General features: G+C 36.5%; 1 protein-coding gene across 1 annotated transcript in view; it reads left to right on the top strand.

Moving 5' to 3' along the window:
• RABL3 (RAB, member of RAS oncogene family like 3) overlaps positions 1 to 23,251 on the top strand; it is a 37,801-nt gene extending 14,550 nt beyond the window's left edge. The window contains exons 3-8 of the mRNA XM_052640247.1: positions 6,493 to 6,622; positions 11,082 to 11,196; positions 13,559 to 13,709; positions 18,031 to 18,102; positions 21,349 to 21,387; positions 21,974 to 23,251. Coding sequence (XP_052496207.1) covers positions 6,493 to 6,622; positions 11,082 to 11,196; positions 13,559 to 13,709; positions 18,031 to 18,102; positions 21,349 to 21,387; positions 21,974 to 22,039 — 573 coding nt within the window. The 3' untranslated portion in view covers positions 22,040 to 23,251. The remainder of the gene's footprint in view (positions 1 to 6,492; positions 6,623 to 11,081; positions 11,197 to 13,558; positions 13,710 to 18,030; positions 18,103 to 21,348; positions 21,388 to 21,973) is intronic.
• The last annotated feature ends 1,072 nt before the right edge of the window (positions 23,252 to 24,323 follow it).

The raw sequence follows: 24,323 nt of genomic DNA, 5'->3' as shown, positions 1-24,323 counted from the left end.
TAAAAATTACAAACAATGAATAAACTCTTCAAATGAGACAAAATCTATTATACTTGATCTTGATTTGGTTTCCAATAAAAAGTAAGTGAAGTCGCTCAGTCGTGTCCGACTCTTTGCGACCCCATGGACTGTAGCCTACCAGGCTCCTCTGTCCATGGGATTTTCCAGGCAATAGTACTGGAGTGGATTGCCATTTCCTTCTCCAGGGGATCTTCCCGACCCAGGGATCGAACCCAGGTCTCTGGCATTGTAGACAGACGCTTTATCATCTGAGCCACCAGGGAAGGCCAATAAAAAGTAAAGAGGTGAATAAATGAGAAGGACCAAAGTTACAGTATGGTTCCTTTTCCCATTTAATGGTCAGCACATACTGTTGCTGCCTGTTGAGAAAAACCATTCCTTCTGTAGCTATAAAGTTTGTCCTGACTAAATATTGGATCCCTGATGACCTGATTTAAATATAAAACACATTTCTTAGAGTTTGGCATTACTCTCCATCATGCTGAACTCTTAGTATAGCAGCAAGGTACCACTTACTGTGTCAAGAGCAATACTTGTTATAATGTCACGCTTTCCCTTGGAGATCACTCACCCACATAAAAGATTCAATGTCATAGCTGCAAGCTGTGGTTTAAAGTTCTTAGGACTCATTACATTTGAAGTAAATTAAACTTAGTTTAATTCAGCAGTTTGGAAAGAAAGAAGGGCATCTTCTCTTCTAACTCTGGAAGGAAACATGAAAAGATTTGATTAAGGAAAGTATTTTGTGGTGAAGAGTATAGATGAGTAGGTCAGTCCAGTTTGGGAGTATATACTGCCAGAAGGGAACTGTCTAACAGACTTGGTACATTGCAAGGCTGGGAGGGCATGCTACCTGGAAATTGTGTTACATGGTGGCTGTTATGGAAGGAGTTACAGTCATTTAGGGGAGGCAACATTAGACATTTGAAATACCATTAGAGACAAAAGTGATGTACTTAAATGGTTGTCCAACTTAATTATGTATCAGAATCACCTAGGGAGCTATCTTTTTTTTTGAGCCCCAGCCCGGAGGCATCAGGAGTTGTCCAAGAATATATTTTTTTTAATAAGCCTTCCTATTGGTTCTAATTTAGTTTATTCTCAGAACTGTACTTGAGAATCACTGAAATTCAGTAAAATAATAAACAATATAATAAAACCTTAGAGGATGAGACACCCTGAATCTTTTCCTTGATTTAACCAAGCATATCCAGATATCTAATATGTGCTAGGTATTATGCTATGTTCTGGGCTTACAAAGTTGAATAATATAGTTCCTGCTGTTAAGTTCAGGAATCTAATAGAAGAGATACTGGCAGATAAATGACAGTGTGGTTAGTGAAATGATAGAACTGTGCAGCATATTAGGGGAGCAAATAGGAGGAGTACCTAACCAGCCCTGGTTGGTTTTGGAGCCAGGGAAGGTGGCAGGATCAAGAGAGCTTCATCAAAGTGGTTGAGCTTTTTGATACCAGATAACTAATGCCTTATAATATCTCATATTGTTCATTTCAGTGCTTGTGCTTAGAAATCTTGATCAAATGTATTAAACATTTTCTTGCTTTAAAAACAGAATTCATGTAGTTTAATCTTTTTATTGATGATTTAACATGATCATTTGTTATCTTATTTATGCCATATAATTGCAAAATAGTGACAACTTTTATCACACTCTACAGAATTACTTTCTGTTATCCACTGTGGTCCACAGCTACTGTGATTTTGCTATTGTCATTTGTGTTTCCTATCCTCTTTGTTGCCATTCTAATCATTGTCTTCTCTTAATGTCATTGTGGCTATCTGTAGAATATCTTGTTTATTTAAAATTTTCCTTGGACAAAATGATTTGGATCTAAAAAATGTGAATAAGTAAAAAGTATGAATCATTCTGTTAAATATAGTACATGTATTTTATGTATATATTTTAACTGCTCAGCTATCTTTTTAAAATTAATTTTTATTGGCATATAGCTGCCTTACAATGTTGTTAGTTTCTACTCTGTGCTATGCTCTGCTTAGTTGCTCAGCTGTCTTTGACTCTTTGCGACCCCATGGACTGCAGTACGCCAGGTTACTCTATCTGTGGGATTCTCCAGGCAAGAATACTGAATTGAGTTGCCATGCTCTCCTCCAAGTGATCTTCCTACCCAGGGATCGAACTCAGGTCTTCCATCTGAGCCTCCAGTGAAGCCCAAGAATACTGGAGTGTGTAGCCTATCCCTTTTCCAGTGAATCTTCCCAACCCAGGAATTGAACTGGAGTCTCCTGCATTGCAGGTGAATTCTTTACCAGCTGAGCTACCAGGAAAGCCCAATTTCTACTGTTACAGCAGGGTTAATCAGCTATATGTATACATGCATCTCTTTTTGGCTTTCCTTCCCATTTGGGTCACCACAGAACATAGAGTTCCCTGTGCTCTACAGTAGATTCTCATCATCTATTTTAAACATAGTATCAGTAGTGTATATATGTCAATCCCAATCTCCCAGTTCATTCTACTCAACTGTCTTACTTTTTATTTCAGAGACATTTGATACACATAGTATAACTTCTTCATTTTCATTTTATAAGCAAGTAAACAGACTCAGAGATATCAGGGATTATCAGTAACAGTCAAGGAGTATGGTCGGGCCTCCTGATACCAAAATAGTTTCAACTTTCTATAAAATCAGTGATTCTTAATTCCTAGGGGTTATAGCAAAGTCATTTGGAGAATTTTCAAATTATGCATGCCAAAGACTGGACCCAAAAGTAACTGATTCAGTAAGTCTGGCATGTATATTTCTTCTTTCTTTTTTTTTTTAAGGACTTTTTTCAGCTTTGTTTAGATATAATTAACAAAATTATAAGATAAAGTGTATATTGTGATAATATACTATATTCTTATACATTGTGAAAGGATTCCTCCCATCCAGTTAATTAACACATCCATCACCTCACGTGTTTATTTGGTGAGAACATTTACATTCTACTCTCTTAGCATATTTCAGTTATACAATAGAGTGTTCCGAACTACACTCACCACATTGTATATCCTCAGACCTTATTATTTTAAAGCTGAAAATTTGCACCTTTTTACCAGATTCTCCCTATTTCCCCCACCTCTGCAACCGCTGGCAAACACTTTTCTGTTTTCTGTTTCTATGAGTTTAGCCTTTTATTCAGATTCCACATATAAGTGATAGCATGCAGTATTTTATTTTTTCTCTCAGTCTGGCTTATTTCACTTAGCCTAATTCCCTCAAGATCCAACCATGTTGTTGCAAATAGCAGAATTTCCTTTTTTCTCATGGCTGAATAATGGAAGAATATTCCCTTCCCACAGTTTTATATCCTATCTTCTCTGTTCATTCATCATCCATTAACAGACACTTGAATTGTTGTCATGTCTTGGCTGTTGTGCAGTAGAATGTGAGAGTGCAGATAATCTCTTCAGCATCCTGTTTTCATTTCCTTTGGCTATATACCCGGAAGTGGAATTGCTGGGTTATGGATGTGAGAGTTGGACTGTGAAGAAGGCTGAGCGCCGAAGACTTGATGCTTTTGAACTGTGGTGCTGGAGAAGACTCTTGAGAGTCCCTTGGACTGCAAGGAGATCCATCCAGTCCATTCTGAAGGAGATCAGTCCTGGAATTTCTTTGGAGGGAATGATGCTAAAGCTGAAGCTCCAGTACTTTGGCCACCTCATGCAAAGAGCTGACTCATTGGAAAAGACTCTGATGCTGGGAGGGATTGGAGGCAGGAGGAGAAGGGGACGACAGAGGATGAGATGGCTGGATGGCATCACTGACTCGATGGACGTGAATCTGAGTGAACTTGGGGAGTTGGTGATGGACAGGGAGGCCTGGCGTGCTGCGATTCATGGGGTTGCAAAGAGTCGGACACGACTGAGCGACTGAACTGCACTGAACTGATGGTAGTTCTGTTTTTAACTTTTTGAGGAATGTTTATTCTGTTTCCGTAGTGGCTAAACCAGTTTACATTGCCATCAACAGTGCACAAGGGTCCCTTTTCTCCACATCCTCACCGACGCTCGTTATCTCTTGTCTTTTTGGTAACAGCCATATTAAGAGGTAGGAGGTGTTGTCTCAATCCTTTAATTTGCACTTCCCTTCTGATTAGTGATATTGAGCAACTTTTCAGGTATTTGTTGACCATTTGTCTTCTTTGAAAAACTGCCCATTTTTAAAATTGGGTTGTTGGGGGTGTTTTTGCTATTGAATTGTATGATTTCTTCATATATTTTGGATATTAACCCTTTATCAGATATATGACTTGCAAATATTTTATCCCATTCCATAGGATGCTTTTTCACTTTGTTGCTTGTTTCCTTTGCTGTATAGAAGCTCTTTTATTTGATGCAGTCCCACTTGTTTATTTTTTTGCCTTTGTTGACATGTATATTTCTAAAACAGACAAATTCTTGAAAGACTCCGATGTACACCCCTGAACCATCATGCTATAATCCGGTTCTTGTTTTATATTCTAATAGATAAGGTTGCTGTATATCAGATTTCATTTCTGAGTAATAATATGGTACAAGCAATAAATGCTTATAAAGTCTAGACCATGAGAGAGAGATTTTAGAGTTTACTCTAAGTAAAAGACATTGGAGAGTTTTGAATTGAAGGGGGATATGATCTAAGTTGCATTTTGAAATGACCACACTAGAACAAACGGAGAGTGGTGGGAAAGTGAGTCACTGAGGCTCCAGTGGGGAAAGCAGTTAGGAGATGATTACATTAATTCAGGCAAAGAGATGGTTAGAGGCTTTGAGGGTGTTAGTAGTAGAGATGGTGAGAAATGAATGGGTCTTGGGTATATTTTTAAGACAAAAGCAACAGGATTTTCTGACAATCAGATATGTAGTGTGACAGGAGTTAAGTTTTAAGTTAAGAATTCAATCTTAACTAGAAGGCTAGAATTGCCTCTTACTGAAGCAGAGAAAATGGGAGGAGAATGGGTGTGGGAGGCAGATTGAGATATTATTTTTAAATATGTAAAATTTGAGGTGCCTTTTAGACATCCCAATTGTAGTCTGGTGATATGGACTGATAAGTCTGAGGTGGAATGGACTGATCCAGCATGGATGTAAATTGCAGACGGATTCTTTACCATTTGAGCCACCAGGGAAGCTCATCGACATATTTATGACATTTTAAATCATAAGGTTAGATGATATTGTCAAAAAAGCAGATGTTGATAGACTCAAGAACTAAACCTTGGAACACTCTAACAATTAGAGGGTAGGCAAATGAGGACAACCCAAATGGAGACAGAAACGGATTAGACGGTGAGGTGGGAAGAAAAGCAGAACAGTATGATATCCTATAAGTTAAGTGAAAAAAGTACTGAAAGAGGAGTGACTAGTTTTATCAGATAGTAGAGTAAGATGAAAACTGTTCATTGATCATTGGATTTAGCAATATGGAGACTATTAGTGACCTTGATAAGGAATATTTCAGTGGGGTGATTGGGACAAACGGTATGACAGGACTGGGTTCAAAAGAGAATGTAAAGAAAAGAACCAGAGACAGTTGAGAAGAGACAACTCTTTGGAGGGCTGTTGTTATAAAAAGGAATAGAGAAGTGGTATGGTAGCTAAGGGAAGACATGAGGTCAAGTTTTAAGATGGGAAAAATTATGGCATGTTTGATGATGGGAATTATCCAACAGAGAGGAAAATTTTGATGATGAAAAAGAGAATTGATAGAGCTACCTCTTCGATAAGAAAGAAGAAATGGGATTTCATGCTTAAGAAGGGGATTTGGCCTTAGGGACACAGACAGTTATCTATAAGAGCTGCAAGGAAAGCAGATTATATGGGTACAGATGCAGAGAGTAGATAGATAAGGGAAGAGCAGGTTATAGACATTCTTTTCTGATTGCTTCTGTCTTGGGAAGCAAGCTTATCAGCTGTGCTTGAGGATAGGAGAGAATTATTGGAAATTTGAAAAAGACGAGTAAGTGTGAAAGGAGAGGAAAAGTAGAAGTCAACTATGGAACTGACTAAAGGACAGCTTCAAAGGTAGACTGGAATTTAAAATGAATCCAGTTAGCTTGAATTTATATTTTTCTGAACATTATATCCAGTTGCAGACATGGAATACAGGAAAAGGTGGATATAACCAAGGTTGAAATGTTTGGTGAATACTATGTTGTGGGGTGGGGAAGGAGTGACAAAAACGACAAATAGTGGAACTTTTGCTTTGTTAGGAAGGAAGTGAAGATTTGGAAGTGGAAGGGAGAATTTTGGAAGATGTTAGGAACAATGAACTGTAGGAACCTTTTGGGTCAGAAATTATTATTAGAGTTGGAGTAGTAGGGAGAAGCTGAAAAGATGGGAGGTGGTAATCAAAGTCAGAGGGTAAGCTGCTGATATGGAAAGGTCCAGTGCTTTAAGCTGGAATGAGGAGGCTTACCAGTTTTCTTAGTGGCTATAATAATTATTCTGATGGATTGATTTGTTAGGTTCATGACTACAAAGAAGGAACTCCAGAAGAGAAGACCTACTATATAGAATTATGGGATGTTGGAGGCTCTGTGGGCAGTGCCAGCAGTGTGAAAAGCACAAGAGCAGTATTCTACAACTCTGTAAATGGTAAAGCTTTTTTTATTTTTACCATATTTTAGTGGTCTCAGATCATCTGATGTGGAATGCTGGACTCAGTTTAAGAAAGATATAGTATAGTCACAGCTCTTAAATCTGCATAACACATTCCAGTTTGTATTTTCTAGATTCTGACTATGTATTTCAGAACATTAGACATTTGCTTTGTCTAAGTACCTCTGTTTACATTATTGTCATAAACTAAATATTGAGACATAAAATTGTATTTTAGATACTCGACATAAAACATGGAACTTTCAAAACACTGTTCCCTGGGAGTGCTTGCTGTTGCTTTAGTCAACTGAGTATATACCATTAGGAGTCTCATGGTCTAAGCCAGATGTCACAGAGATCCTGAGAATTCTTTCATCTGCTCCTTAGAGAGAGGCCTATGTAATTATAAAAGCTACCTAAGGATGTTTTCAGGGGTGCAGAAATTTCATCCAGTTATGTACGAATACCTGGAGCAGACTTCCAGATAGAAGTGTGTAATAAGACATGATTGCAGTTCATAGAGTGCCTACTCTGTGTCAAGGAACTAAACTATTGGCAACTGTGATTTACCCGTTGGTGTTTTTTTTTTAATCTTTTTTAAATTCAATTTTTATCTCTTTTTATTTTACTGTGAAATATAATTTCAGCTTCTCTTTGATTGATATACCAACAGATTTAGCATCTTACCCTTCCTTTCTGATAGATGCTTATTTATTAATTGGGCTTCATTTATACTATACTTAGATCTTATTCAATAATAGGTAAGCATTGTAATTATTCAGTACCATCTTCATTACTTATATTCCTCTTTCAATGTCTTATCTCCCATATCATAAGGTTTAGTAGATACTACAAAAAGTAGAGAAGGCTCTTGTCACTGGATACATACTATAGAATACAGGATGAGTTGTGTTAGTTGTATCAGACCTGTATCGCATTTAACTCAGAATTCTGTCTGAAAGTGTCACAGTCTAACTGAAGAAACAAAATATTCATAAATGAAACAAAATAGTTAAAGATAGCGACCCCATGGACTGCAGCCCACCAGGCTCCTCCGTCCATGGGATTTTCCAGGCAAGAGTACTGGAGTGGCTTGCCATTGCCTTCTCCAAGTTAAAGATGGTGACATTAATATATGATATCATAATACATGATTAAGTACATGATAATAGCATGTATTAATAGAATGTATATAAGTGAAAAAACAAATAAGACAGGTATAGTGTTGGTGACTAATGTTAAAGAGCAGGAGAGAAAGAAATGAGGCCTGGTTTATTATATTGGTCAAATGACTTGTCAACATTGGTATCAATCTGATTTGGCAAAGAGAAGTTTGGATAAATGACACTTTTGCTATTTGATCTTTTTTAGAAAGAATTAGGATAAAAATTATAAATAAATAATAAAGTTAAGGACTGTTCAAATCCTAGAAACTTCATGGAATTTTGAGTTGTAAACTTAGTAAGTACTGAAGAAATCCCATCTAAATCCATATTTATTTGGTTATCTTTTTTATACCTACTATCCATTAGTGATTTGTATCTTCCTTGAATATTATTGAAGTAATTTCATATACCCTGTGTTAGTTTTACAGGTAAGACTGAGATACATTCCTGCTTCTTAAAAAATAATCCCTGTTAAGAACAATCTTAATAGGGATTCACAGACACAGAAAACACAATTATGATTAGCAAAGAGAAAGGTAGGGAGGGATAAATTAGGAGTTTGGGATTAGCAGATACAAATACTATGTATAAAATAGATAATAAGGTCCTAGTGTATAGCACAGAAAACTATATTCAATATCTTGTAATGACCCTATAATGGAAAAGAATCTCATATATATATGTATATGTGTATAAATATATCTGAATCACTTTGCTGTACATTTGAAACTAACACAGTATTGTAAATCAATGATACTTTAATTTTTTTAAAAAAGAGAAAAATTGGTTTCTGAGTTCTTTGAGCCTACCTCTGGAACATTTCTCTTGTTAGAAGCATTCAAGGTTCTTTACTCAATCTACCATCCTTAGTTTTCTAAGAAACAGAGCATAAGGATCATTCCATTCAAATACACAGTCTGTTCTTAGCAATAACTTTCTTCCCTCAGTATCCTACCTCTTCCCACTGTGACGATTGAGGCTGATAATCCCTAAAGGAGACCTGTAAAGTGTCTCTCGCTTTCAGTTTTAGCACATATTCTGATCAGCTGTTACCCTGACTTCTGTGGGCCTCACTGTGTCCCTTCTAGCTCATAGTCTACAAAGCATAGACTCTCAGCCCAAATGAAAGAAGGGACATAAGGAAGAGGGTGCTCAGTGCTCTTAAAAACTCAAAAGCCATAACTAGAGAGCCTCAAAACATCTAATAACTCATTTAGGGCTTTGTAATTTTTTCACTCTCCCAGCCAAACCCACTCATATGTTTGTATTTATACCTAGGAAATAAGGAGAGGAGAAAGTATCTGCCATTCCTTTGCCCTGAAGTGACTTTATTCTGCTTTCCTCCAGTTTTTACTGTCAGATTACTTGATTTCAAATCCTGGCTGCCCCGCTTACCAGCCTCTCTGAGCCTGTTTCCACATGTGTAAAATAAAGATAATAATTCTTATTTCATTGAACTGTTCTGAAAATCAAATTAGATGACACACGGAAAGCACAGTATGTAGTACATAAATACTGAATAAATATTAGCTATAATCTTAAATAGTAGCTCTTTATTCCTTTTTCAGTCTGCCCTTGTTGCCTTAATGTGTATTAGAGCCCCTCATTGAGGAAGGTAGAGTGAATGCAGTTGGACCAGGGGGCCAGTATCAGATCTCTATTTGTTCCAGATGCCAGGAGAAACGCAGATTTAACTTAAGCGACCTGGAACTAGTCAGCTATAACTTGCACAAGCACCTTAGTTGTACAGTGTCTGTAAAACCTAGAGGAGCCAAATAATTCTAACTCTCATGTCCTTCTCTTTTCATATTTACATATCTTACATCTTGAAGATGGGAGAATCATCAGTTTCACATTCTTTCTTCACAGTAGAATCTGGGTAATATAGGAAAGAGTTCAGTTCAGTTCAGTTCAGTTGCTCAGTCGTGTCCGACTCTTTGCGACCCCATGAATCGCAGCACTCCAGGCCTCCCTGTCCATCACCAACTCTCGGAGTTCACTCAGACTCACGTCCGTCAAGTCAATGATGCCATCCAGCCATCTCATCCTCTGTGGTCCCCTTCTCCTCCTGCCCCCAATCCTCCCAGCATCAGAGTCTTTTCCAGTGAGTCACCTCTTCGCATGAGGTGGCCAAAGTACTGGAGTTTCAGCTTTAGCATCATTCCTTCCAAAGAAATTCCAGGGCTGATCTCCTTCAGAATGGATTGGTTGGATCTCCTTGCAGTCCAAGGGACTCTCAAGAGTCTTTTCCAACACCACAGTTCAAAAGCATCAATTCTTCAGTGCTCAGCCTTCTTCACAGTCCAACTCTCACATCCATACATGACCACAGGAAAAACCATAGCCTTGACTAGACAGACCTTAGTCAGCAAAGTAATGTCTCTGCTTTTGAAAGAGTTGGGGTTTGTTTAAAAACATATAGTCTCGACCACAAGATGATACTCTAAATTTCACTAGGCATTAAAACATTTCCTCTATTGTATATATTGTATCATAATTACCTGCTTTGCCTTTCTGTCTAGGATCTTAGCTGATTCTATTTAATTGTACTTCTCAACTTCATTATATTTTACAGTTTTTCTCAATCTCTAGAAAGTCCATCTATTTTCTACTATTCATACTTCTTAACTATCTTTTCCTATCTCCTTGTGGCATATTTCTTTTGCTGTGTTTTAACTAAATCTCTTATAGATTGAGCAAGCTCACATAGCTAGGCATTAATTCAGAGAACTAAATTATTAGACTTTTAAGTTTAGGTCCAGGTAACCTACAAGAAAACATCTTGTCAGCTAAAGAATAGGAATTTGTATCAAATTAAATCAGTACCATTTAAATAAATTTTTATTATTAAATATTTTAATGACTGTAAATAATAGGTGTATGTATGATGTCTATGACAGATGCATAGTGTAGAAAAATAATCTTTTTGAATGAATATAATTTCCTATATACTTAAAGTAGTTTTGATTCTTTTTATTGATGAAGTAGTTCTGTAATTAGGACCAGGCAGAGTAGGCACTCATTAAGTGTTTAATGAAGGAAGAAAAGACATTCTAAAAGCTTAATGAAATTTTTGTCAGCCCTTGTAGAATTTTTTTTAGTTATAGAACTGACAAAGAAAAAAATTTAGTTAATTATTTGCAAGAATTTACAGAGGAAATTTTTAAATAATCATGTCTGAGTTTGTTAGTCATACCAGAATGCATTCATTAAGGAATCTAATGCTTTGTCACTTGTGAAATGAAGAGGAAATGTTAAAATATTGACATTATTTTCTCTGATTATTTTAGGTATTATTTTAGTACATGACTTAACAAATAAGAAGTCATCCCAAAACTTGTACCGTTGGTCGTTGGAAGCTCTAAATAGGGATTTGGTGCCAACTGGAGTCTTGGTAACAAATGGGTAAGCCCAAATTACTTCACAATTGGTTTGAAATGCTATAGCAGTCATAAGAATGTACCTTCCAAAATAACCATTTTGGAAGATGTTTGATTTGCAAATATTTTCTCCCAGTCTGTAGTTTGTCTTTTCATTCTCTTAGCAGTATCTCTCACAAAACAATAGTTTTTCATTTTGATGAAATCTAGTTTCTCTGTTTTTTTCCTTTATGTATTGTGTTTTGAGAATCACGTATAACAATTGTTTGCCTAATCTGTGTTTCTTTTTAGGAGTTTTCTAGTTTTTGGTTTCCTTCTAGATCTGTAATTCACTTTGAATTAGTTATAATGTTGTGAGGGTTTAGTTGAGGATGACTTTTGTATCTGAGTGTCTCATTCCAAATTATTTGTTTTTCTGAATTCTTATCTTCTCCAAAATGGTAGATAAATACAGTAGTCTGAAAGATGCAAGGTTTTTTGTTTTTGTCAAAGTGGTATTGTACGTGTAATACGAAAACCTGGCTGGTTATCTGTCTCTTTTGATGTTAAGGTGTTATCAGCCTTATCCATTCATGATAAAATTCCTAATTTGTTTTTTACCTAATGATTTAAAAAGAAAAAAAAGGATTTCATTACCAAGTTTCAAATTGGATATAAGATTTAATGAAAGAAAATGAGCGAAAAGGAAAGCTAAAAAAGGAAATGAGAAAACAGATTGTGTGTGTATATATTTTTATATATATATTTCATGTAACATATATGTTATGTTACATATATACAATAAACATATGTATGTTAACTTGCAAGGGATTATGAAAGACTGCAAGTGACAGAAATATATCTGTCAAAGATGATGTTTGTTAAAATACATACAAAAATTTGTATGTAAGCCAAAGTTAGAGTATGGGGCGGAAAAGTCCTAAAGGAGGACCCTTTCTAAAGCTTTATTCTCGGGACTTCCTTGTCAGTCTAGTAGCTAAGACACCACACTCCCAATGCAGGGAACCCAAGGTTCAATCCCTGGTCAGGGAACTAGATCCCACATGCCTCAAATAAGAATTCGCACACTGCAACTAAGACTTGGTACAACCAAATAAATAAACATATACTGTTTTTTTTAAAGAACTTTATTCTCTGATAAAGCAATTTTCAGTTTTGGACCATGTCTCCTAAGTCAGCATTGATGTTGGTAAGAAGAAACAAAAGCCTTGAACTCAAACTGTTATTGGTTTTGATGCAGTAATTAGAATGATAATATTTTTATGAAATGGGAGGTAAAATAGTTCAAATAATTGTGCTCCAAGGCTGAACAGTAATTGAGGCTCTGTAAGGTTGAAGGGCAAAAAGATTTGGTAATTTTGCACACACATACACACAAGATTTAGATTATTTAAAGAGAAAGAAAAGTAATACCAAAAGAAGGAAAAAGCTATGCTCACCTGGTTTGTATTGGTTGGGTTATGCAATATTGATTTACTAACATACGGTGTTGCAACCAGATTTTGCTGACTGTTATAAACTGAGCTTATAATATGTCAGAAATCCAAATCTGTTTTATTTCTCATACGTGAGTAGAATTTATATTAACTGAATAATATTGGACTCTATGTTCCTTTCAGTAATAGAGTGACCCAAGGCCACCAACCCCAAGTGATTCTTACTGCCTGTCCTGTGACTCCATGGCTGTCATGTCAGGACAGACAACTATTTGTTGCTTAATTCTTTCCTTTTACTATTCATTTTACATTTAAGCTGTTTTCTGTTTCTTTCCCTTTCCATTTGTTGAATCCATCTTTCCCCAGGGTAGCATCAGCTATGGGTGATTTATTCTGGCCTCAGCATTCCTATTTCTTATTTTCCTGAAATGATCTATTTTTCTTTGCTATTCACAGACAGAAATAAGTATGATGGATGTAAAGCTTATGTGTACTCCAGAAGGTACCCAGAAGCTTGGCATTCCCCTCTGCCAAAAGGCTTGACTGCGTGCTAGGTTTCTGGGTTTTCTATCCACTGAGGGTTGAATCCACTCTCTATATCTCCTCAGAAAAATTCCTTAGCTGTTAGCCTTAGAAGACAGAGTTTTAGAAGTCAGTCAACCTACTTTCATATAGCTGGTGGGCTCTCAGTTTATTCAAGTAGTCCGTAAAGACCCAGGGACAAATTTTGAGTAGTTGAATTAATAGTTGGAACTTGAAAGATGCTGAAGACTGATTGAAAAATGAACAGGCATGTGTGAGAAATTGGGAGAAAAGTAGGTTTACAGGTGATGGGTGAGCAAGAGTTAGTGACGTATATGTAAAATAGTACAAGCTAGTTACATTTAAATATTACACATCTGCATGAGAAAAGGTAAATTCTGTTCACCTCTTCATTATTATTTATCACAGGGATTATGACCGGGAACAGTTTGCTGATAACCAAATCCCACTGTTGGTAATAGGGACTAAACTGGATCAGATTCATGAAAACAAGCGTCATGAAGTTTTAACTAGGACTGCTTTCCTGGCTGAGGATTTCAATGCAGAAGAGATCAATTTGGTGTGTATTTTCACTAATGCATGCTTGTTTTATTATCAGGAAAAGGCAAAACCAAAGACTTCACAAATTACATACTCAGAGAAGAAGCGTTATATTTGAATCAGGCATTTGGGTTTTAATCCAAACAGTAGTGAAGACTGGAGCCATATAAATTATGAGATGGGCACAGCCTGCTTGTGTGCTGATCTGTTGCAATGTTCAGACTTTGTTCTAATGTAAGTCACAGGCTTTTTCTTGAAAAGATCTTTAAAAATCACACCAAAATCAAAATAACTAAGAAGACAAAGAGTGGTCACTGATACTGTGCGTTGTTTATTCTTGCTTTAAAAAAGCCTCTTAGCTTCTTAAACTTGAGAGTTTACCTTAAAGGGAAACAGACATATAAATGAGAAAATTATAAACTGAAAACTAGGAGTGCTTCATAAGCATTAGTTTATATGTATTTATATATATATACCATGAATTGAGTCCCTTCTTGAGCTATTTAGCTCAATTAAAACTAGACTTTAAAAAGGCTAGGAAAGTTCTCATATAAGCCAGTTAGTGTTGCTGAGGGAATGATCCTGGCCAGCAGTTTCAGTCATGGTTTATATGTCACTGTTCACAAATAAGATTTCTACAGTATGTCAGTGTACTTGTATTTCAGCCGTGCTGGTGGTGGCTCACATGTATTAAGCACTTATTAATGCCAGGCACACTATTTTAGTACTTTATGTACATTGTCTCACATGCATCATCGTCACATCAATCCTAGAAGATAGGTGCTATAAATACCTCCATTTTAAAAATGAAGACTAGAAGCAGAGAGGAGTAACTAAACCAAGATTACACAGGTGGAACCAGCTGCTCTAACTCCAGAGCCTGTGCTCTACAACTAAACCTATTTTCCACTTAATTATCCTTCAACTAACGTTTAGAATCTTGGATCTGAAAGAGTTGTTAGAAATCATCTAGATCACCAAGTACCCAAACCTGACTGCATATTCATATTACCAACAGTATTTGAAAAAATTTTTGAATAAGTGCCCTACAACTGGAGCTTTTTATTCATAACGTGTGACAGAAGGACCTGGATTCTGTAATGTTAGCAAATGACTCAGGTTATTCTGAGCCCTTCTTCTGTGATTCAACATCGGTGAACGCTGCTAGGTTCAACCCCACCTCTGCCCCCATAACTGAGTTAGCTTCTGCCTGACATTCCACGGTTTTTGGTTTTTTTTTTTAACAATCTGCTTTGCAGTGGAGGTGCCTTTTTTCCTCAGCTGCCAGCATTATGTCCTAGGTAGTGAGGACTGGATCATCACAGTCCAGAGAATTCCTATTACATAGAATACATAATGTCCTTCTTGAAGAAGCGCTGAGGTTACTTTTTTTGAACATGGTTTCCAAAGGGAAATTTACCATTGAATATGCTTAATTTGTTCTAGCAATTACTTTTAATGCATTTTAGAATGTATCTGTTTCCATGCCTGTGAGTTTCTATGACAATCACCTAGCTATATGCTTTTCGTATTATACTTGCAAAGGCAGGGCCATCTTTAATTGTTAACAAGATGTAAAGGTACTTAAATAGTGGTACTTTGGCACACGTGGTCTCCACAGCGTTCACATACAACATACTTAAAGCCTTCTATCAGCGTACGCTTTCAAGAGCACAGAAGAAACAACAAGAGGGTCTTGAGGATGCAGAGAAGAAAAAAATGAGGAGGAAAATTAGATAAGCTTTTCAAAAAGAGACAGTAGTCAAAAAGACTCAGCAAGTATATATAAAGTCTCAAGTAAAAACTTGATTTAACAGTATTAATGCTAACATCTTTGGTTCCTATATGAATTTACTTAACATTATTAAACAGTAAGAATTAACATAATTGTATACCCCAAAGATAGAATCAAAACTATCTTGTGTTGGGGAGAAAAGGCAAATTGTTTAAATTATAAACAGGGAGGCGATTACTTATTGTTTTAAATCCTGCCAGGCTTGTTGTGGGCTTCCCTCATAGTTCAGTCGGAAAAGAATCTGCCTGCAATGCAGGAGACCGAGGTGTGATTCCTGGGTCGGGAAGATCCCCTGGAGAAGGAAATGGCAACCTACTCCAGTACTCTTGCCTGGAGAATCCCATGGACAGAGGAGCCTGGCAGGATACAGTCCATGGTCACAAGAGTTGGACACGACTTAGCAACTAAATCACCACCAGGCTTATCGTGTCCAGCACAAATTTTTCTCTGCTACGTGTTTACTTCAAAGTGATCATTCTGAAGCATCTTCCCTAGTTAAGATTTCTTTCTCAAGCTTAGGCAAGCATTTAGAGCTTTAGTTTTCAGGCTTTGACCTCCATGATCAATAGCAGATAGTTTATAGTTCTTTGAGACCTAAAATTCTCATCCTAAAACTATAGGATTTCTCTAGCCATCACCTTGAAATTGTTGGATTAAGTTTTGGAAAAGTTTTGTTTTTTGTTTGATGTTTGATTTAGTTTTTGTATTTAGTACTTTTGCTCTATGTGGAATCACCTCTGAAGTTTTTAACAGTCTGACGATTATATAATCAATATCCGTTTTGTAAAACATATCTACTTAAGGTTTGTCTTTTATATGCCCCAGCTACTATATCAATGTTCAAACATTATTTCAAATACAACGGATTACACAATATTTCAGTCTATTTAATCCGTATATAGAATTATCTTTTATTATGTTAAGTGCATTTGTGTCTAAAAATTCAATCTGATGGCATTTTCTTGGGATGAAGAAAGAAGGAAACTAATATTTCAGTACCTGCTATGTTAGTGAAAGAAAGTGAAGTCTCTCAGTAGTGTCCGACTCTTTGCAACCCCATGGACTATAGCCTACCACGCTCCTCCATCCATGGGATTTTCCAGGCAAGAGTACTGGAGCGGGTTGCCATTTCCTTCTCCAGAGGATCTTCCCAACCCAGGGATCAAACCTGGGTCTCCTGCATTGTAGGCAAACGCTTTACCATCTGAGCCACCAGGGAGGTCCTGGGCATGCATTATCTCCTTTAATTTTCACAAAAATCCTATGAGATGAGTATTGCTATCCCCATTTCACAAATCAGTAAGCTTAACTTTAAAGGTTTTGTAACCTAACCAGTGTCACACAATCTAGAGATATGAGATAGATACTCAGGTTCAGAGCCTGCTGGCTTCTGAGACCTCTGATTTTTCTTTTACTCTACAATCTTTGAAAAGTTATTGTTGTCTCTTTTTTCTTTTGTGGTTTTGGAAAATGTATTTTAGCTTCTAGCCAAAATTTAAAATGTGAGCTTTGAAATGTTGTATATTGGTAAAATAGATGATTGTTATAAAATATATTGGAAAGGAATCATGTGGGTATTTATCAGAATAAATTACAAATAAATTATAGTCAGAATAAATCCAAAAATAATTAGGTCCCAAGGAACACAGATGATTTATAACTGAAAAATTAAATATCATCCTTGCACAGAACCTGTATCATATCCCCATGGTTGGGTCTTAAGTGGCATTTGAGGTAAAAATCGAAGTAGTCAGTCTATTGAGGTGGCAAGTCAGTATTGACAAGTGAAGGCAATTCAACATTGGATTTCCAGGAAAAGGATAGTAAACCATTTAAGGTCTTTACTAACCATTGCAATGTACTATCATTATACTATTTCAGATTATTTTGTCTTTTCAGAGCCCTATTTTCTCCTCTTTTTATTCTAGTAATATCTGTTGTTTCTTACTTATTATTAAAAATAATAATGATACTTTAAAATAAACTTATTATCTGTTGTTTACTATTATCACAAGTATATCTGTTGTGGCCCACCAAGGATGTAGTGCCTTGCATTCAATGAGTGAGAAACCCCTGGCAGCTGTTACTCCTTTACTCCTATTTTCATGCTTCCTACTTTTCCTAAGAACTTCATACTACTAAAGTTAGTTGAGTACTGGTAAATAACTTGTATTAAATAGTGAAGTGTTATTTATTTTTGATAGCTCTGTTTCTGCTTTTCAAGGTAAATATAGGTAAGTCACGTAAGTAGTATCTTGGTTTTGTTGTTAGTAAGACATTACCAATCCTGTCTTCCTTTATGAAATTATTTGATGATGAATACATTGGTTCAGTGTCCTCTAAAATTGCCTAAATAACAAAGAGTAAGTGGCCTTATCTTCCTTTAGCACTTTCCTTTTTGCTCTGTGTATCATAATTTGAAAAATTACTTGAGAGTATGATGGCTAATATTTTATTATAGAAATGTGCAAGAGAAATAGTAATGACTAACAAAAAGCTTATGTTTCCTAACGTTTAATTGTGGATCTTACGTTTTATCTCCTAGGATTGCACAAATCCACGGTACTTAGCTGCAGGTTCTTCCAATGCTGTCAAGCTCAGTAGGTTTTTTGATAAGGTAATGGCTTCAATTAAGTTATTTTTAAACTTAATTTATGTACCATGAGAGTTTAAATTCTTTGCAGAATGCTTTGTCTTTTTATTCCTTCATCCTGAACTTCACAGCTTGAATAATACTTGTTTTGATCTCTCTTATCTGTTTGTATAGTTGCTCAACACCTGGTGACGTGTTTATTCTATCACCAGTGTTCTCTAAGTGAAGGATGAAACCTACTAGATTCAAATAGTTTTTTTTTTTAAGGTACTGAATTCCCTCCTTAAAACAATTTATGTTTCCATATTTTCTAGCTCTCTTTGTACTCATTGACTACTCTCAAGCCCCCATAAAACACTCTAAACTGAGGAGATTCTGCTTAAAGTCCTGAATTATTTTGTTCACCCAGCTACTAATATTCTCCCACATAAATTACTATTACTTTTAAGGTTCTGTCATCTTCTTGATTCCCTAATGTTCCCTATCAGAAACCTTTGCATTCCAGTGATTGACTCTTACCAGCATCATCTTATTGTCCTGAACTGGAAGGAAAATGTAGAATGATTCAGCATACTGGTAAATTAGAGCACTGTTTGTCTTTCCTTCACAAGGCCATATGTCTGCATTGTATATAATATTGAACAAGTTAAACTGTTCACCCAATGTTGACACTGTGCAGTAAAGTGAAATAGGATGTATTTCTATATTATTATTGAAAAAAGATTGATTTCTGTATTATATTAAGTAAAGATCCCAAGAAAAAAATTTCCCTCCTCAAAGCTCTGTTTTATGAGTCTTTTCTTTTAGCTGTTTAGAGATCTAAATATTTGGCTCTTTTGTCCAATAGGTCAACATAAGATAGGCCCCACAGCCCATCCCTGTTTAAAATTAGACCACTGGGAAATTTTTGCTTCATTGCATAAACTCCCAACTGGTGTGTGGCAGAAAAGGTACGGGTGTACTGAAATGGTGATCCCCTCAGTTCTCAGAGCAGCCAAGGCCCCTGGACTGGCTCTACCATTTACCCCAAGTCACACACACATACTAGTATTCTCTAAATGTGCCATGACTGAAAAAAAATGGTAGGAAGCACTGCAAGGAACCAAATTTTCTTTCCACGTTGTTTTCACAGTTAAAACATATGAGCTCCTACTTGGTTTAGATCCATGACCACCATGGTGACTCAGATAGTAAAGAATCCACCTGCCAGTGCAGGAGACCCAGGCCCAATCCCTGGGTTGGGAAGATCCCCTGGAAAAGGGAATGGCTACCCACTCCAGTATTCTTGCCTAGAGAATTCTGTGGGCAAAGGAGCCTGGTGGGCTAGAGTCCATGGAATCAAGAGTCAGACACAACTGCGTGACCGACATATACCATCTGTGTCCCCTAGGAACAACATCTTATATGAATAGATCTGTATCTGACATGGAAAGATTCCACAGGATGTTGTCTTAAATTTAAATAATTCATTAATTTTATTTTTTACTTAAAAAATTTTTTTTCCTACTTTCTGGCCATACCTCATGGTATGTGAGATCTTAGTTCCCCCACCAGGGATTGAACCCATGCCCCCTGCAGTGGAAGCACAGAGTCTTAACCTCTGAGCCTCCAGGGAAGTCACTTAAATCATGTATTAATTTTAAAATTAAAAAAATAAAATGTGACAAGTTATATCCCAGAGAAACAATGGATTATAGGCCAGTGTGATTCAAGTTGTCAGGCAAAGTTTTACTTAAAAGAAAGAGATTAGAGGGAATTTGGTTGGTTTTAAGAGGAGAGCAAGATTTAATAGGAGAATAATAACACAAGTTGAGGGCAGGGGATTATGAGCAAAAGGGAGAAGTTACTCCTCTTTTGGTTTCCTAAATCACAACAAAAGATAGGTGGATTAAGAGGTTGGCCAGACCTCCAGATTGCAGTGGTTGGCTGAAAGCAAGGGCCCTGGCAGCTAAATTTCACCCAGTTTTCTCTGCATCTTATCTTCCAGAATTTACAGGATTTCTTTTCCAAGAGGGTATCTACTCCTCTTCCACACTCCCTTCACTAATAGTAATTCCTCTCCACTCTAGAGTAATAGAATTTTCCTGTCCTACCCTGGAGAGAAGAAAGAGAATCAGTTCTGTCATAGTTTTTGCGGGGTCAGGTATTTTAGATGTATACTAATCACGAACCAGCTTTTCTGCCTTTGAGGCCAGTGAATGCCACCTTACCCTGAATCTCTTGTGGCTAAAAGTAACTGAGCCATAGTCTTGAAGATAAAAAGAATCCAGGTGAGATGACTGTCAGGCCAGTGGGAGCAAGCTGGTACAGGCCTGGAAGAAGATACTCTGCTTTATTCAGGAGAGATTCCTAGCTTCATAGTTCTAGACTCTAATCTCTTAATCTCCAAATAATCTGTATTCTAATCGGCTGAACTTTTCTTAATCACAACAGCTCTGTGTAAAGAAAATACTACTACCTCTGTTGACATTGCAGTTTCTCAAGCGTTCATCATATAGACATGTGGTACTCTTAAATTCATTATATTAAGGCGTATGTTTTGAAGGCTTCTTTTCAGTAATAGTGATGGATTTTGCCTTATTTCTCCCACTGACCAAATATAGTTCTGAAACTGCTGAATTAAGGGTGCGAATTAAGTCTGTAAGAAATTATTTGACCGATTTTGATATTGTGTCATCTGTCTCCATTAAGGACCTACAGAATTTACAACTGTGGTTACTGGAGGGATATGGCAGTTGACTACAGTATACAGACAGAGACCTCTTTAAAGAATAGTTGTGCTATTGTAGTAGCAAAAGTGCTTTGCCTTTTTTTTTTTAATTTATTTTTTAATTGGAGGATATTGCTTTAGACTGTTGTGTTGGTTTCTGCAATACAGCAGAGTGAATTATCTTATGGATTCTGTCTGGTATCTTTTGGGGCTGACTGCTAGAGAGTTTTGAACCAAATTTGCAGCCAAATTTCCAGATTTACACTGGGAATTGCATGGGATCTCATGTCATTTTCTCTCGTTATTTAGTTGTTTTTGTTTGTTCATTTATCTTTTGACCTATCGTTAACGCTTTTTGGAACTAGAGACAGGTTTTTATAAAAATACTTCGACAATCCTGATCCCATTAGCACCAGGCTTAACTCAGTGTCGTAGATGTCTGTTGCTATTGAAATGACTTTTAACTTGGGTGTACACCTTTTAGTGCCATCAGTGGTCAGTGTGCTTACTGCTTTTTCAAGGTATACATGCTAAGCCCTTAATATCTTTGTTTCTAACAGGTTATAGAGAAGAGATACTTCTTAAGAGATGGTAATCAGGTCTGTATCTATCTTTTTTGATAAAATGATTTCTTTAATTTGTGGAAAGGTTTGATTGATCTGAAATTAACTTCCAAATTCATTTTTGAGGTTTTTTTTAAGAAGTTGGGGTGACGGGGCAGTACTTTGCAGGCCCAACCAACTGACTTTCTTCTGTCTTCTTAAATACAGAAGAAAAACTCAGGTCAAGGGAAAATAAGGGTCTTAGAAACAAGAAGAATCCAGAGATAAAGTTACATTATAAAATAATAGGAAATAATTTGCTTGAGACGGCAAAGTTACATATCCATAGTCGATCACAATGCAGATAATTCATATGAAAGTCCAGCAGGTGAATATTGTGAGTTTCACCTTCATCCTGTCTGATTTAGATGACACTCACCAATTGCTCAGCAAATGTTTTTCATTTTAGTAGAATTTATTTTTATTATTTAATCTGTTGTGGTTTTCTGAGTAAAAAGATAGCTCTTTAAAGAACAACAGCCTAATATACAGAAACAAAAAATAAGGAAAACATTTTAAAGGCTATTAGCATTTGAACTCTGCCTGTTTTGAGTCCTAACACGATTATCTTTCTTGCCTACAGATTCCAGGCTTTCCTGATCGAAAAAGGTTTGGGGGAGGAACGTTAAAGAGCTTACACTATGACTGAATGACGCTCATCCTTTGGAAGAGTGAGCAAGCGGTGGCAGTTTTTCACAGCTTTCTTCTTCCTGTGTCGATTATTAATGTCTCAGCCTTTTAATGAAATCATCTTAAAAATGCCACCCTTCAGCCTCACCCTTTAATGGAAAACTGAAAGGAAGTAACAGCGTGGGAGGTCCAGACTTGGTCCTCATTCTATTTTTCACCTTTTTCCCTGTTTATACATTATATAAAAACCTTGTGGAAACATGAGATGTCAAAATGATGCAGTAAATGAGCAGTGACAGAATGCTGCAGAGAACATTTACTTTTGCCTAGAACTGGAGGATTGTTATGGGTCTGTAATTTTCCCACACTCATTGCTGAAGGCTTAATTAAGTACTTCAGAAATGTATCTCCATTGTTTTACCTTCTGAGGGGAAAGGTTATGTTAACCAGCCCTGAGTTGTCCACCCCAAACAATCTCTGTCATTTTCAAAGAAGCAGAATGGTGTTATTTAATTGTCTCCACCTCCATCACACACACAAGGATGCCTAATAATAGCAGTTGTCTCTCTCTCTTCTCCTTTGCAAATGGCTCAGTGGCTGGAAGAGGCAGACTAATAGCTAGAGTTAAATATAAATAGATTAATAATACACAGAGAACAGCAGTACCAGTAAAGAAGAATTCTGCAAGAAATTGACAGCTCACTTAATCCTTCACTCTTTAGGTTACAGCTGACTGCACCCTCTTACTTTTTTCTGTTTGAAAACAGGCAGGGTGAAATCTAAGACCTGCACACGAGCAGCAAGAGGGATTTACAACCTCTTCAGTTTTTATTTTCATTTTTGAAGGAAAAGTCAACTCCTAAAATGTCCCTTAACTATAGTGCATAAACTATGAATATTATTCTTTGTGTTAACAATGCATTTATGGAGAGAAGTAAAAATAAGTTCCACAGCAACACATTTACATGAATTATGGACTAGGATTCTTGGATTTCATAATCTAAAGTTTTTCAGGGTGGTGTGTGTGTATATATGCATAACTGTTCATTGTTACTTTTTTTACCCATCTTTTTTGCTTGTATAATTCCCTTTGCCCCAGTTCTTTATTAATATATAAACCTGTTTTACAGAAACTGTAATTTGCTGCCTTATTCAACAACACCTTTTCACACATATTCTCTCTCTGGCTTTGCTGTAAGACTCCACACTCCTGATTTTGTTTCATATTAAAGTATAATAATAGTAAATACACAGTTTCAGCTTCTCATTTTAAAACTAGGGAAGAAACACTAAATTCTCTTTCTGTTCTGTACTTCGGAAGTCAAGGTATGCTGAAAATGGATATCAAAATCACAGTGTTAGAGAGTGCTTTTAGTAAGGCAGTTTTGGGGATTTGAGAAAGGATTTTAAAGCACTTTTCATCAGCTAGAATATTCTCCAGTCTTTCCTCACATCCTCCTCTACAAGAGTTAGCCCTGATTTCTTTTTTGACATGGAGGAGAGCTATGTAAATCAGGATCTGTATGTGGAACTTGGCACAAGTTTGTTGTGACACAGGCTGTGCAGTTAGGAAGCAGAAACCAAATGCATACACAAAGACCTAAACCAACTGAAGTTCTCTGTGTTCCTTTTTTAAAAAATAAATCAATAGTCCTTTCTTCCTCTTTCTTTCCCTTAATTACGAAAAAGATCTATTCCAATTTCTGTATTTTCTCCCTTATTGAAAAATAACCCCATCCCTGATGGCTTCAGGATCAACTTTGAAAAATTAACAGTACTCCACTCCATTTCTTCTTGCTCTCAGGCTTGACTCCTAAATTATAGTTTCCTAAGGAAAAATAATTTTTAATACTCTACACTAAGTTTGTTGCAGTATTAGTAGCAGCAAAATAAGGTTGTTTGCCAAAAGGAATGTTATTAGCCAGAGTTCTTCAAAAAGAATCTTTTGAAGCATAATTTTTGCCAAGACTTCCTGAGACCTGGTCATAAAAATTGCTTTAAGGTAATAAACAAGTGTAAATACCAAATACTTCGTTAGAAGTGTTAATTAAATCTTCGATTTTCTTGCTTTCTTGATGGAACAAATTGCTAGCAATAGAGAAAGTGTTTTGTTTTCCCCTGTTGTGATTCAGATGTCTAGCCAGTGTTCTTACTCACTGTGGAGGCAACCAGATATGAAAATATTTGTCCACTCATCTGTCCCTCAGGTTACTTGGTTTGCAACCCAGCTAAGGATATGGGTTGGTCTTTCTACTTTAGTGCTCTAAGGAAAGAGCCACTCCCAAAGGGGTTGATCAATATCA

The sequence above is a fragment of the Budorcas taxicolor genome, chromosome 1, assembly GCF_023091745.1.
Source record: "Budorcas taxicolor isolate Tak-1 chromosome 1, Takin1.1, whole genome shotgun sequence".
NCBI lineage: Eukaryota > Metazoa > Chordata > Mammalia > Artiodactyla > Bovidae > Budorcas > Budorcas taxicolor.
Note: the sequence above shows the minus strand (reverse complement) of the source record. Positions and strands in the feature narration are given on the sequence as shown.